The following is a 15,751-nucleotide window of genomic DNA, read 5'->3' as shown; positions in this document are numbered from 1 at the left end:
TTGATCAAAACTCGTTTTTCTAAAATAAGGCCACCGAGTATTTTTCATTTTTTAACTGTCCAATAAATATCCATCAATCTAATATTTAGACAACCAAATGAGAGTAAATTTTTTCGTTCACAGTGCATCTAAACTGGTGCCCATAATTTCTATGGTTTAGTTCGAATTATTTGTATGCTATGTATGTAATTTCTGACTGACGGTGTATCATCCATCATGCTCTACCAGAGTATCAGACTGTTTCTCATAAATAGAAGGATGGGTGGATTGATCAGTTAAAGTGGGTTTCAATATCTATTCCCACTTTGGTTGCACTTTTAATGCATTTAGGTGCACTTAAACAAGGTCACATGTTTGTGGGCCCACTCTACCCAGATGGCCCACTAAGAGAAGAGATGGGAAATGTTGATTTTCTGATGTAGGGATGTTGATATCTTCGTACTCTGGAGGCATGTTATATTTATAGGGTTATAAACTTGACTAGGTTGCACATGAATGGATGACTCATCCCAGTCGACTCGGACTTGATAGAGTCGGATTCGGTGTGTGAGTCAGCATCGAAATAGACCATCTAAAACCCTGTTGGATATGGGCCTATGAGATACTTTCTCACTAGAATTGGACGTGTGTGCATTATAATTGCATGTATTTATGCATCTTTGTGAATGATTTATTTATCACATTAATCATTAATTCGCTAGTGATCGGCTTTTTCATCATCTGTCAGACCCATTATCCGCTCCGGTGATCGTAGCGATCCGTTATCAACGCGCTAATGGTCAAAATCCATCATTAATGATTTCATACATAAAATTTACATTATTTTTTCATGAAGTCTTAGTGTTTGGTTCAAGTTGTTGTTGAAATTAAATATTATAGAGACATTTACTTTTATATCTATAAGCATTTATGAGATATTGTAATATACATGCAAATGAGATAAGATAATATACAACCGAAAGATTTTTGTTATTATTTTGAGTTCTTATTAGGGCAGTGTATAACTCACTCTCTTTCCCATATAAACTCTTTGGTACAATTAATACATGATAAACTAGAAAGTGGAAAACCATATGCATATATTTAGCTCATAAAATAGATAGCATTGATTTAAGTTCATCGGACCCATGATGTATAGATTATATCTACACTGCAATTATTTTAGGGCATGAGCCAAAAAATGAGAGAGATCTAAAACTCAAGTGACTAACCCGATGAAACCTTCGTAGAGTCCACCGTGACATTTATTTGCCATCTAACATGTTCATGAGTTCACACACGTTCAGCATGGGAAAACATAAATATAACTTTCATAGCCTCTTAAGGAGTTTTCAATGTTAGGCATTCAATCCCTACTGTTTCCTTTGTGGTCCACTTGAGCTTTGGATATGCGTCATTTTTGGGCTTATACCCTAAAATGATCTGGCAAAATGGATGGACGGTGTGGATGTAACACATGCAACAGGGTGAGTTCCACGTAGCTTTGACACGTCAACACATTACCAACCGTGCTGCGTCATCCTACACCAGGCTTCTCTTTTGCCTCATGTCTTGATATTGGACCACACGCATGTGGTACCAACGGGTACGTTAAAAGAGAGCGCGGCATCGGTGTATACCATATCCATCCCTGACTGTGGGCCCACCTTAATGTATGTACATTACATCTGTGCTGCTCATCCGTTTTGAAAGATTATTTTAGGGCATGATCAAAAAAAATAAAGATATCCAAATCTTAGGTGGACCACACCATATGGAATAATGGTGACTGAATACTCACCATTAAAAACTTCTTAGAGCCACCGGAATATTTATTTATCATCCAACCTACTGATAAGATCACAAAAACCTAGATAAATGGACCACACAAACATCAGCTTGATCCAAAACCTTTGTCGCGCTGAAAAGTTTTTAATGATCATCCACCACTGTTTCCTGTGGTGTGGTTCGCCTGAGATTTGGATCTGCTTATTTTTTTAGTTTATGCTCTAAAATGATCTTCCAAAACGAATGGACAGCACGGATGTAAGGAAAATACATCAAGGTGGGCCACACAGTCAGGTATCTACGGACCTCGTGGGATCCGGAGATCCACCGAAGCCGCTGCCGTAAACAGAGGCTTGAAAACAGCATGCGATCCTGGACACTCTGACGCACGTGCTACCCTGTCACGTGTAGGACATCCGAGCCGTTTGTCAGGCGATGCCTCTAGTTTAGACTTCGGATGGCCCACCTGACATTTGACCGGCCTAACTTTTCGGTCAGATGATCTCTATTGTGGGTCCCACGTGATACACGGCTGGGATGTCCTGCATACACGCTAGGTTGGCACGCACTTCCATGCGTACACAGTGGATGGTTTGATTATCCCATCCGTCCGTACATTGGGTCCTTGGATGGATTGGCTGTAGTTCAAAAATTACACCAAGATGAGATAATGACGGTCCAATATGTGATCTTTAAAAGAACGGTTAACATTCAAATCAAGAGGATGTTATGGCCGCAGACAAGACAAGCCGTCCAAAGTTACTATCCCTACACGTGGCAACATCGCATTTAATTGCGAGTTTGGAGCGGTTCACCGAATGGTCTAGCCATCTATGTTCAATGACCCAAATGTGGGGCCAGTTGATCATCAGATGGGCCACACTACACGTGTGCCTGAAATTTGGAGCAGGAGATTTATACTCTGGCAGAGTACTGTCCTTGATACGCAGGCACTGAGAACTTGTACACGTGTCATTCAATTGCTCATATTAAACCGACTAAAGTGTGGGACCCACCGTCTCTAAATCACGTTCCCAAAATCAGGTAGGTTGAAGGATCCTAACCTCTGAGTTGTGGACACTTGATTGTTGAAATAGGAGCATTGGATATTTTTCAATTTTAACCGTCCAATAAATGTCACCCAATCCAACGGTAAGATGATATAAAAAAGGGTAGGCACATCTAACCAGGGACCCATAATTTGTACAGTTCAAATTTGAATTACTTATACGCAACTTACGCAATTTCTGTGTAATTTTTAACTGCCCGAGTATCATCCATCACACTCTGCCAGAGTATCAAAGTTTGTCTTTTGTATAACTGTCCATTTTGACGTACGTGTGGCCCACATGATGCGTAGAATGGCCCATTTTCGGGTGCAACAAATAAACGGTGGGGGCCCATCAGGCCCACAACTTGGATCTCACACATGCCACCATCATATGGTGGAATCTCAAAACGGAATAGGCACCTGAACATATACGTTTAGTATTTTGGCCCACCGGATGAACGATCCGAATCGTTTTGATCATGCCATTACATGTACAATGGTAATGGACGTTGAATTGAAAGATGGGATGTATAAAGAATGGAAAGAGATCCAATGCAACAAGATGCATTGGATTTCTCCTGCCTCTATATCATGCACCGTACACGTGGCTTGTGTATGATTATCCGAACCATGCATCGTGCAGGCTGGGCCGTTGATTAGACACTATCAAAAATTGCCTTGATTTGGACCATCTAGCCATTTAATAAATGGAAAATTTCCCACCTAACATTACCCATCTCTTTATTTTTAATTTTTTTCCCATTTTTTGTTCTCATATTTTTAAATACGTTATAAATAAAATAAACCATTATCGTTCACGAATTGGGTCCATAGCTCAGTGGTAGAGCATTTGACTGCAGATCAAGAGGTCACCGGTTCGAACCCGGTTGGGCCCTTCTTAATTTTATTTTTTATTTTTTATTTTTTTTCCATCTTTATTTCTCCATTTGTCCACGTGGCTTCTTTTGCACCATCCATCTTGTATGCCTTTAACCTGAAAGATCTATAGTCATGACCACCCATCTTGTATGCCTTTTATCTGAGAGATCTATGTTATTTTTTTATTTTTTTTCCATCTTTATTTCTCCATTTGTCCACGTGGCTTCTTTTGCACCATCCATCTTGTATGCCTTTAACCTGAAAGATCTATAGTCATGACCACCCATCTTGTATGCCTTTTATCTGAGAGATCTATGATCATGACCACCCATCTTGTATGCCTTTTGACAGAGAGATTTATAATCATTACCATCCACTTACCAGGCCTTACCTTAATGTTTAGTCGATAGATTTATAAATCGTGGCCTTCCATCTAGAAGTCCTTATCTTTTGTACCATCCAGCATCACCCGTTGAACGCTTATTTTCTATCTGAAGGGCATTGATTGGATGGCTTGGATCATGCGATTGGTGTGTTTTTAGAACCATTTCCCATCTAACGTGGTGTGATGTTCGCGAGAAATCCAACCTGTCCATCCATCCATTTTGCCTGATCATGTTAAGACACTGGCCAAACATAAGGCAGATACAAAACTCAAGTGGACCGCACCACAGGAAAAGGTGGGAAGGAAAATTCCTACCATTGAATTCGTACCCTTCATAAGGTCATATCTATGAAATGAAAACACAAAAACCTTAACATCATCCTAAACTTCCTTGGTTCTACGAATGGTTCAACGGTGGACATTCAATCCTCACTGTTTCATTGTTGGGCCCGTGTCCGAACATCATTTGGTAAAACAGATAGATGGATTTCTCACGAACATCACAGTGGCCCTACCTAGCTTCTGGGAAAGGTTTGGGTCGTGCCTATTCAAAATTTTGCATTTCCTAGGCACATTGACAGCCCTACTTATATGCGAGCTCTTCCCGATTACACAGTTAAAATAAATGTGTAATGCGTGAGATAGAGACAAAGTACGCTGGAAATGTTGCCCGAATCTCTCTAAATGAGATTTTTGCCTTTTCGAGTCCATGTATATTTGCTGATGTTCATGATGATATAAGATGTAAAAGAGTGTTATAACGCACATTTGCCTTGAACTGGAATTGGAATTTTTTTAATTTAACTTCGTATGAAATAACTTAAAATTCAAATTTGAGTTCCAATGCTACAATAAGCACAGCTTCACGGTTCTATCATGCAAAAAAACGCATCAGAATAGGAATGCCAAACATCCCCTTATCTACCAACAATAATAATATATGCTGTACATATTCTAAGAAATGAGCCTCACTATAACACCCAACAATACAAGGTAGCAATTGATTGTGCCGCCATAACAAACGCTGTCGCTAGGGTTGCCGAGCAGAGGCCAGGCCATGGCCAAACCTTCAAATTAAAAATAAAAAAATTAAAATTAAAATAAAAATTAAAAAAAACAGAGAGAGAGAGAGAGAGAGAGAGAGAGAGAGAGAGAGAGAGAGAGAGAGAGAGAGCCTAGGTCTTGCAATAACAGCCCTAGAGGATGTTAATGTGGGACATCCAAGCCAAGCATAAAGTGGGCCATACTTTGCAGACCCTGGAGCAAAATTCAGGCTGGTCCACTCATCTAGTGGGACACACGTGCATGTTGAATGCGGACCATTGCTAAGTTTATTTAAACTAGAATAGATTACTTGAGAAACTGATACAAAATTTGAAAAACCCACATCCATTTAACTTGGGGCAAAAATTCCCTAATTAGCTGAATTTGTCCCACTTCCTCCATACTCTGATCGTGATCACCTATGCGTTCGCAGCCACAGCTCGCCAAGTTCCACTGTTCTAATATACAACCATGAAAATAAAATCACTTTAAAGCACAGACAATCTCGAAGTGCTGCACAACAAGCACAAACGTACATTCATGCAAGAATGTAGATGCATGCATGTGTGCATACAAATATCCATTCATGCATGCATCTATTGTGTACGAGGTTTGATGATCCCACCCACACCTACAGGTAGGCACAAATGCCAACATGTGCCATGTGCAGCATCCAAGCTGTTCATCAGGTGGTTCCCACTATGTAGATGATCAGGCCTAAAAATCTGACCGGTCCACCCATCAAGTGGGTCCCATATGTAGCAAGAAAATGGACAAAGAAACCCCACCAACAGTCCATTCAACATGCGTCAGCACTGCCTGATAAGGGGACCGGCATAAATTTTGGGGGATGAGCCCAGGCCCGACATTCAGCAAGAAAATCAACAGTGAAACAAATGGGATAGATGGTCCATTATCCAACATGTGCCGGAAGTAGTACTTGACAAGAAGACCGGCATGACTTTTGGGCTAGATCATGCACATGCTGAGGCCCGTGGCCTGCCTGATAAGCGGCTTGTATGTTGCACACTGTGTTTGGGAACATGCAAGTTGAACTCTGACGTGATTAGATTACCAAAGGATGATTGCTAACTGTAAAAATTACCTCTTAAGGAGGAAGTAATACTTTAGACTGCCAAGAGAGAGCCTCGGAACAGAGCCCTTCGCCTCTTACTTTCTGTATGTAATGCTCCAAAGTATGGGTGTTTTCATCAATCTTTTCATCGGACATTGTATCTTCAGCCAGCTTTACAGCAGCCCGTTGAGACAATTCAAAGTTCTCTCCCACCCTTTGCAGCTTCCTGGCAGTTTCTTCCTTGCCGAGCATCACAAGAGCATGTATGAGGGATTTAAGCTCGCGCTGTGCTCCAACAGTTAAAGACATGCCTTTCAAATGCTCTACTAGAGCCATCTCCTCACCAGGGCTGCCATGTTATATATTATATGGGAGGCAAGAGTAAGATTGGGACCGTGGAAAATGCAGTTGCAAAAACTGCCAAACAGGAATGAACATCATAGTGTGTACCTGCCGGCACGGATTTTTCCTCCCCTATTCCGTTGACGTCTCGTCCCTCTTGCCTTGCTGGTTGTACTTGAGATGACGGAAGCACGGGAACCCTTTCCCGTCCTGTTCAAACAGCAGGACTACTTAAATACACGTGGAAATAACACAAATAGCTTCAAGATGCATAGGCCAGTCATGCTGCACTTTAAGGAATCCACTGATGGAAAATTTGTGTAAGACGAATACTGCTTGCATACCACATATACAGACGCCAATCACAAGTTCCCTAAATGTCCTAACATAGCAGACATGAGATATCCTGGCTGTTCATCAGGTGTATCCTGGCCTAAAAATCAGGCTTCAGCTCAGTCCACTCATTGGGTGGGCCACACATGTATGAGAAAATGAAAGGTTAAAAATGACTCGATGAGTGCATGAGCTTGAGTTTTAGGTCAGGGCACATTCAATGAGACTATAAATAAACAAAATCATTCACGCATGCACCCCACATGTGCCAATGTGGTGCTTGGTTTTGCGACTGCATATGCGCCTGTAAGCAGCATTCCTTGTCTACCTACATGAACTGCAGAAGAAAAGCCAAAGGATCAGCAAAGAAATGTCACGAGAATATAGAGGCATACCCCCCAGTGTAAGCACTCATTCCACTGAATGTACTACTGGTTTCCGAAGCATTATCATCATCAACATCACTCATCGACCTGTCTTCCATTTGGAGCTTCGCAGCAAGGAGCAATCTTCTCTGGCGGACGGCTAAGTAACGGGCCAGGTACTTTCCAACCTTCTCCAGTCCTTCCTCATACTCACACATCAGTGTGTTAGCACATTCCATGGCCGAATTCTTCACTTCAGAGATCAAGTCCTCTCTCCAGTGCAAAAACCCAACCCTCAGAGCCTCTTCCCACTCCCGTGCAATTACAAAATATCCAATGGCACTAGAAACATCTCCAGAATACTCTAGAGCAATTCTGGCAGCCTCTGCTGGCTTCCCAAGTGCTTGAAGTTCTTCACAAAGCTCATTTGCAAGTTGCAGAACCTCTTCTTTTTCAAGTTTCAGGAGCCCAGCTACTGAAAACGCGCCTTTCCAATTACCACAAGCACGATATGCCTTCAAGGCTTTCTGTAAAGAGGAACAACACAAATAAGTTGCAGCAGCATCTTCAAAGCACTTTTCACCAGAGAGATGATCACCCCATGCCTCGAGTACTTGATTCCTCATGTTGCTGCCAGTGAACAGTTGAAGGCCCAGTGGAAAAAGCTGAGGGTTATTCTTCATGAGGTTCATGCAATCTTCGTGATAGGCATCACCTGCTGAAAATACATGTTTGAGTGCACTCTCATACCTGTGCAGCCTAAGGTCAATCGTATACTGCATAATAACAGGTGGCATACGTTCCAATCCCTGGAGAAAAGGAAGAAACTCCTTTGGATCCTTTTGAGAGTTCAACGCCACAATGGCGGCAAGGTTCAGATCATAAAGGCCTAGAGCAGTGTCATAAACAGCCTCGGAGTCTGATAACCACAGGAGATGCTTCAGGGCTTCTTCTGCGGAAGGGTGAGATTTTGTGCGGGAATCATTAACCCCCAGTAGTTCCATTTCACGAATGACTTTTATCCTCTTCAGGGCTTCCTCTAAAGCCGGAGGTTCGCTACGAGCTAAAGTGGTCAATATGCAGAGCTCCCTTGCAGGACTTTCAGGAACTTGTTCCTCAAGGGCCTTCCTGATTGCCAGCAGGATGGAAGAGACCTTGCTCTTTGAATCAAGCCCGATAGCCCTGGTGTTCTTGGTGCAAGGGAGGGTTATGATGTTCTTGTACAGCATCTCCATCACATTTTCGTTTTTTATAGAACAAACAAATTCAGCAATGTGGGTCAGATTATCGACTTGCCTGACAAACTCGGCCGCTGATTGAAGAAAAGATTGCCAACCACAGTGATCAACGATGACATTGAAGTCTATCCGGTGCCTTCTTACCATGAGCATTGCATCTTTGAAACGCCTCTGAACCAAAGCATTAACAATTGATACAAGGACCAGCTTTCTTGGATAGATGCATTCTAAGTTACCCCGAGAGGTTTGCAAAATGATTGCTGCCTCATCTCCATGAATAATACCAACCAACTTTGCACCTCTTTCCCATATATTTATGGAGTCTCTATTTTCTTCCCCCCGGCTTTTAATGCCGCTCTTGATGCAGTCATCGAATTTTATTTCTGGGTTTTCAAGCAAAATGTCATCAATACGTACAATGAACAGCAAATCCCGCTTAGTGGTGAGAATCAAGTGTGTAACCGCTTGCTGCATAATTCCTGTAGTGTTTGAATAGAATGAGAAACTGCTGCAATTATTACATAACACCTTCCCGCTAACATGCAGCCTGCCATTGTCATCGAGCCCAAAAACCAAAGGCCTCAACATCTCATTGTCACAAACAGGAACTGCACTCATCCAAGGGCAAGAAGATGAAAACCCAAGACCATAACTGAGCTTCTGGAGGAATGGTTCCGTTGGAGCTCCTGTGGTGCCCAACGTTGAAGAATATTCTACAACAGATCCTCCAAAAAACTGAACAAAAGCTGAACACTTTTTGACAGGATTAGGGACAACACCAATTACCGGCTCTTCAAGTGATAAACGCTTGGAAATCTTGGCATGCCAACCTGAAGCAGTCACTGAACCTGGAACAGAATTCTCTGAACATAGAAGCTCAATCTCCTGCAAGTAATAACCTTTATAGTGCTCCATCCCCTGCTGATAGGAAAAGTCATTTTCCCTGATATCATGATGGGATACACCAAGCAGAATGTGTGAATCCAACCAAATGAGGTGCCTGAAGGTCCCAAGCTTCATATCAGAATGAGCAGCTTCAACACTGAATTCCTCGCCTTCGAATTGTTCCCAAGTATCCATTGGCGGAAGCTCTACAACAGACAGCCTACCATCTGACAACGACACAGCCAAATGGTTCTTGGAGTTCTTCGAAAAGACGGCCATGTCCTGAACAGCACTGGGGAATTTTAGGTTGAATAAAGACATGGGGGGTGGCATGAGGGACAGAGAAAGGGGAGTTACTAGTATCTTGGAATTATCAATGACCAACGCCGTTGAGTCCGCCGTGACGGCTGTAGTCCACACAAAGTTGTGAGTAATGATCTTGCCAACTAATGTCCAACAAATCAATTGCAACGGTCTTGTTGGATCCCACATGAACTTCACACCATCCTTTTTTGAATGTCTTATTTCTTGTTTTAAGTACCGGTGATTGTTGCTAAATGACCAGATTTTGATGGCATCATATCCTTCGCATGTGACAGCAGCAGCAAGAAGATCTGAAGCACAATTCCACTTGAGGATTTCAACTGATGCTTCCATTGGCTCATCAATGCTTAATGAGCTTCTTTCTAGGCCATTCCTCTCAAAGAAAACAATTGAAGGACACTTTTCCTCACCCTTCCTGTCATATGCAGCTGCCACTTTTGCTCCACAGGGCATCCAATCCAAAGATGCTCCCATGAAAGGCTTGGATTCTGAAGCACCATGCAGTGTCCCAGATTCCCGTTCCCAAATTCTAAGCTTTTGCAAGGAAGAAGAATTATGAACTCCACTTAGAGTGGCAAAATATTTCCCGTCACCTCGCCAGGAAATACAACTTTCAAATGGAAAATCGGAAGAACCACTCATGTAACCTGAAACCATAGGCTGGCAACAAGCTTAATCAGATCAATGCATATTAAAATCCCTTGCATGCAATTTCTACAACCTTTTTTTCATTATAACTGACATCATGAAGCTCCGAGACAAGAATAGAAGTGCTTGCAAGTAATCATTCATCACTGCCAGCAGGACTGTCTTGGAAGTTTGAAATGAAATTGGAAATATTTGCACATAAATCATGCATGCAAATGGAAAATCGGAAGAACCACTCATGTAACCTGAAACCGTAGGCTGGCAACAAGCTTAATCAGATCAATGCATATTAAAATCCCTTGCATGCAATTTCTACAACCATTTTTTCATTATAACTGACATCATGAAGCTCCGAGACAAGAATAGAAGTGCTTGCAAGTAATCATTCATCACTGCCAGCAGGACTGTCTTGGAAGTTTGAAATGAAATTGGAAATATTTGCACATAAATCATGCATGAATATGAAAGCATGACGAATGGATATTCACAGGCAGTGGTGGCCTTTTTTAATATATATAAACTCAATTGTCAAAATTAAAGAGGAGACACTCTGATGACTGCTTTACAGAAAAGAGAGCCTCCGAATGCGGAGAGAAATTCTTACACCACAGTTTGAGGACAAATTCATAATACATTTCATGTAACTGAGGAATTGTCAGGTTCTGATGCATCAGAAATTGAGTTGTCCTGATGCACCCATTCTATAGCACAACTGTACAAGTGGGTCCATGATCTGGTGATTCAGACAGTTAATCTAATGGACCCACTGTACATGGTAACACCTCAAAAATTCGTCCAGATTGGAAGATCCTAAACCTTTTATTAGTGGTTTACAAGTGACTAGGAGATTCCAATCTGGAAGATTTGGGGCATCCCCGATCCACAGTGGGGCTCGTCAAATTAATGTTCTGATTCATCTGAATCACCTGATCTAACCATGGACCTCAGTGACACAGACTGGGTGCACCAGGGGTAGTTATGCCCTGACACATCAGGACCTGATAATTCCTCAATAAACTATGGTTCCATTCTAACTGTTATTGTTTAAAACAAGATTGGAAGTGTTTTCCAGGGAAAAAAGAAGAAGAAGAAGTTACGAGTTATATGGCAGCAGCTTTGCGGCAAAGACGAATCGGTAGAATGATATGCATATGAGCAAATGCAACAGCTACAGCTACATGTAAAAGACTAGATTCGACAATTACATAGAATGAGCAATGTATCAGAAAAGACAAAGAAGACCTTTTGTATGTCATTGAGTTCAGGAGGATCAAGTTTGGTTTCATAGAGCACTTCCCAATCATGAGTCATGACTAGCAACTGTCCAAGACCAGCTGTTATGGCAAGAAGAGCTCCATCTGGGCTAGGAGCAATACTCTTGACACCATCCTCCACTCTACCAACAACTTCAGTTGTATTGTCATCCACATTGTGCAGCAACAGATAACCATTCAAAGTTCCCAGTATAAGTGCCTCCTTCTCCATGAGGTAATCCATTGCTGTAATGCAGTCCCCAGGTTCTAAATCTATGGGTTCACACTGAAAAGAGGACTGGGTCTTGCTCCATGGCCTTTCTGTCTGGTACAGACATCATATATTAATACACAAGTCCATTTAAAAAAAATATATGTGTGATGAAAATGAGAACCTCAATATAAGCTTCCTGCTCATGTACCAAAACATAACACCCCTACAAAACTATCCTTCAATAGTTGTTAACCTAGTATAACAAAAGATGAAGCAAGTTGATACAAATACCATCTGACCTTTTTTAGTGGTATCATCTGAGATTCTTTACATACAAATATCACATGAGCTTAGATATGCTTATAATTCTTCTCATTAAAACAGGAGTTATACAACTTTGATTGAAATTAGTAAAGATCTCGACAATCATCATTATCATCACATAATCCTTAACCCAACTAACTGGGGTCGGCTACACAAATCATGTTCCGACATTCGGTAAAGATCTGATCAAAAGAAAAGAAAATTAGGATTCACGATATCCTGTCAACCAGATAAATGTGAAAATCTAGCAGGCTTCCAAAAAGAGACTAGTATATTCCCATTCACCTGAAGAACATAATACTCTGTAGGCAATTTAAGAAAATCAACTGCCAGATGTGCCAAAACAACACTGATACATGATCACAAGAAAAATCTGTGTAAATCAAGATGGCCTATACCGTCCATTGCTTATCATAGTCCCGTATTAAAATCATAATCTTGCTGTTATGTTACAGTTCACAAGGGAGGTCATACTATCCGCAAAAACAAAGCATATCTTATCCAACCAACCCATTATATATATATATATATATATATATATATATATATATATATATATATATATATTCTTGCAACATTTATGGTAATGAAAGAATCAAAATTCAGCGAGTGCTTGTGTACTGAAAATAGAAAGCAACTCTGTTTGCTTTCATATTTAAGAATGATATACTGACAACCAGACAGAAAAGAGGGGTAAAATCACAAACACAGATCAGACTGCACGATTTCACATAAATAAAATCAATTATCCTGCATCTAACCATTAGAATTGATGCATAATTACACTCATTGACTTTCCTTCAATACGGAAAATCTAAACATCTATGTGGGTAAATTACAATTGCATACATTTAAATGTTTTCAGGGGAAAAAACAGAAAAAATTAAAATTTTAAAAAAAAATCCTAGGAAACGAAAAGTGATCTATTCAGCTTCACAAGTTCCCATTCACGTCCAATGCTAGTGTTTTGGTATGGAAGAGGGATCTTTCAGAAGTATTCATAGTTATCTTTCTCCCATTATCTTCAATTAGGGGTGCAACTTGGGTAAGTTGGATCAGGTTGAGGGTCAACCCGAACCCTGCCCAACTTCAAGAGGACCCAACCCCACAATCTGACCCAAACCAATGTGCCCAACTTGAACCCAACCCAAATTCCTCTATACTCAACCCTAAACTAACTTGGCAAAAATACATTTGATTATTTCCAACCCGACCCAAATACATGTGATTATTCCCAACAAGACCTAAATTTCCTACCTGATCATTAGTGTGATGCATACCACAGTGGATGGACTTTGCCCACACAAAACAAAAAACCAAAAAAATAAAAATAAAAAATCCCCAGCGTACTATCTTAACTCTACAATTTGTGGCCTACAAATAAACAGTTAAGAAGAGAAATACGAAAACAGCCCCCATCCAACTTACAAAAATTAAAATTAAATTTAAAAATAAAATTAAAAAATTAAAATTTAAAAAAAAAAAAACATGAGCTCAACAAAACTGGGAGAATTTCAGGGCATGGTCCATCCATGGCGAAATGCAACAGACCAACGGTTTGGATCACTGAACCATGGTCCGACCTGTCAGAACTGAAAACCCAAGTATACTGTGGATAGCCCGTGATTGAGGATCCTAATAACTCCTATTACATGAACTTATCTTTAAAATTAGAACAATAAATAAATCATGTTACCCACGCAATGACACAAACGTGTGTGTAAATGTATTTCCAATAATTAAAGGACTGTTTTCTTGTACCAAATATCATGATATTTGATTATTAATCAGTCTAATTCGGTGCAAAATATCATGATATTTGGTGCAACCAAACGCATGAAATAGATGAAAATACAATTATTTCTTTTATTTAATTTTTTTTCTTTGCTCTTTTCTATTAATTTTCTGCCCTGTGGAATTAAAATGACTTACTTGGGATGAAGGAAGCTGAAGGGCGAATAAGGAATTTTCCGAAGAAGCAAAGAAAATGCGATTTCGCTCGATATCGATTGCGGAGAAGAGGAGATGTTCTTGTTCGGATTGGAGTTCGAGATCGAATCTAAGATCGGATAGTAGCCTTAGATTCTTCATCTCGACCTTCGCAAATAGATAGATAGAGAGAGAGGAGGAAGAGGGAAAAAAAAACCCTAGATTTCGAGAGTGTGTGGAAGTAATGGAGTTGAAGCAGGAGCTCTTTTGAGTTCTTCTATCGATTGCTTTTGAGCAAGAGAGTCGTTTTTACTTCTGAAGAGCATCTGGTTTTTGAGTTAGGTTTTGAGCCCGTTCGAGTCAACTCCTTCGGTTTCTGAGTCGACTCGGGGAATTTCGTAATGGAGAAGACTCGGGTAATGCCTTTAGTTGCCTTGCCTGATTCGCCGCACATGTGGCAACGCAATTCGTCAATCATGTATCCTACGCATCAGTAAATCGACACACGCTACATGGACGCGGATTGGCTACTAACAGCCACAGGTTGACTAGCGAGACTGCTACTGAAACGACGTTACCAAGCTCTGTGGGCCCCACCATGATGTGTGTTTTGCATCCACGCCGTCCATCCATCTGGAGAAATCATTTTAAGGTAGGATCCAAAGAATGGGAAGCGGATTGGCTGGTGTACCACACACCAGCTATATAGCTGCTGTAGGTACATGTCGTGCGAAGACGACCACTGACGCGCTCCTCGAGCTCCCAGCTGTACGAACGGTTCAAAGGAGATCAAAGTCACATGCCCCGCGGTAACGTATTTATTATATCTACCCCTTTAATCTATTTTTAAAAATCATTTTAGAGCAATATACAAAAAAATAATCATATCTAAAAATCATTTAGACCATGCCACAAATAGCAGCAGAGATTAGGGCTGTACACTAACCGGGCTAGCTCGATTAACTAGCTCTATTCGGCCTGATCCCAAACTGAGTTCAGGTCGGGATGGGCCATTTTCTTCGACCCGAAACTAAGTTCGAATAGGTTCTAGTTCGGCTCGACTTAGCCCGAAACCCTACTCGACCTAGCCTGGCTTAGCCTATATATATATATATATATATATATATATATATATATATATATATATATATATATATAGAGAGAGAGAGAGAGAGAGAGAGAGTCATGCTCCCCTATGCACCTATGCACGTGCGCACCTTTGCACACGTGTCATGAGTGTCTAATCTAAACAGTCCATGTGATGCAAAATTCCATGAAACCCCTTGTGATAAATTTTCACCCTGATCTAAAATTCTAGTGGGCCATAACAAAGAAAAACGCAAATCAATAAAGGAAACTCTTTTCATTTTTCATGGCCCACCAAAGTTTTGGATCAAAGTAAAAATTGGTCCCAAGGGTTTAATGAGGTGCTGCTTCACGTGGACCGTTCAGATTTTGGCCAATCCGATCCGGGATCCAATCCGATCATATCCAACCGCACAACGAGGCCCATTTTCCTCTCTCTCTCTCTCTCTCTCTCTCTCTCTCTCTCTCTCTCTCTCTCTCTCTATATATATATATATATATATATATATATATATATATATATATATATATATATATATATTCCTAAATTCTTACCCAGTTACTCTAACCATTTACAGCAATTCAGGCCGTCCAAATCGTTGGTCCCTT

The 15,751-nt window shown here is 40.8% G+C and overlaps 1 protein-coding gene and 1 non-coding gene across 4 annotated transcripts; one reads left to right on the top strand and one right to left on the bottom strand.

Annotated features, from left to right (window-relative positions):
- Positions 1-3,642: 3,642 nt before the first annotated feature.
- Positions 3,643-3,714, top strand: TRNAC-GCA (transfer RNA cysteine (anticodon GCA)). The gene has a single exon. It is a non-coding gene; the product is annotated as a tRNA-Cys (tRNA).
- Positions 3,715-4,973: 1,259 nt separating this feature from the next.
- On the bottom strand, positions 4,974-14,465 carry LOC131252973 (elongator complex protein 1). Of its 3 annotated transcripts, none has more exons than XM_058253784.1 (6): positions 14,060-14,465; positions 11,579-11,914; positions 7,272-10,348; positions 6,652-6,753; positions 6,232-6,550; positions 4,974-5,584 (listed from the first exon to the last, which is right to left on the bottom strand). In XM_058253784.1, exons 1-5 carry the CDS (start codon positions 14,216-14,218, stop codon positions 6,235-6,237), a joined length of 3,990 nt encoding a protein of 1,329 aa, XP_058109767.1. In that variant the 5' UTR covers positions 14,219-14,465; the 3' UTR covers positions 4,974-5,584; positions 6,232-6,234. The 3 variants fall into 3 exon arrangements, with proteins under 3 accessions (XP_058109767.1, XP_058109768.1, XP_058109769.1); XM_058253785.1 differs by having other exon boundaries at positions 4,974-5,579; XM_058253786.1 differs by lacking the exon at positions 14,060-14,465 and having other exon boundaries at positions 7,272-10,335; positions 11,579-11,681.
- Positions 14,466-15,751: the final 1,286 nt, after the last annotated feature.

The sequence above is a fragment of the Magnolia sinica genome, chromosome 8, assembly GCF_029962835.1.
Source record: "Magnolia sinica isolate HGM2019 chromosome 8, MsV1, whole genome shotgun sequence".
Lineage (NCBI taxonomy): Eukaryota > Viridiplantae > Streptophyta > Magnoliopsida > Magnoliales > Magnoliaceae > Magnolia > Magnolia sinica.
This window is presented reverse-complemented; position numbering and strand designations above follow the sequence as displayed.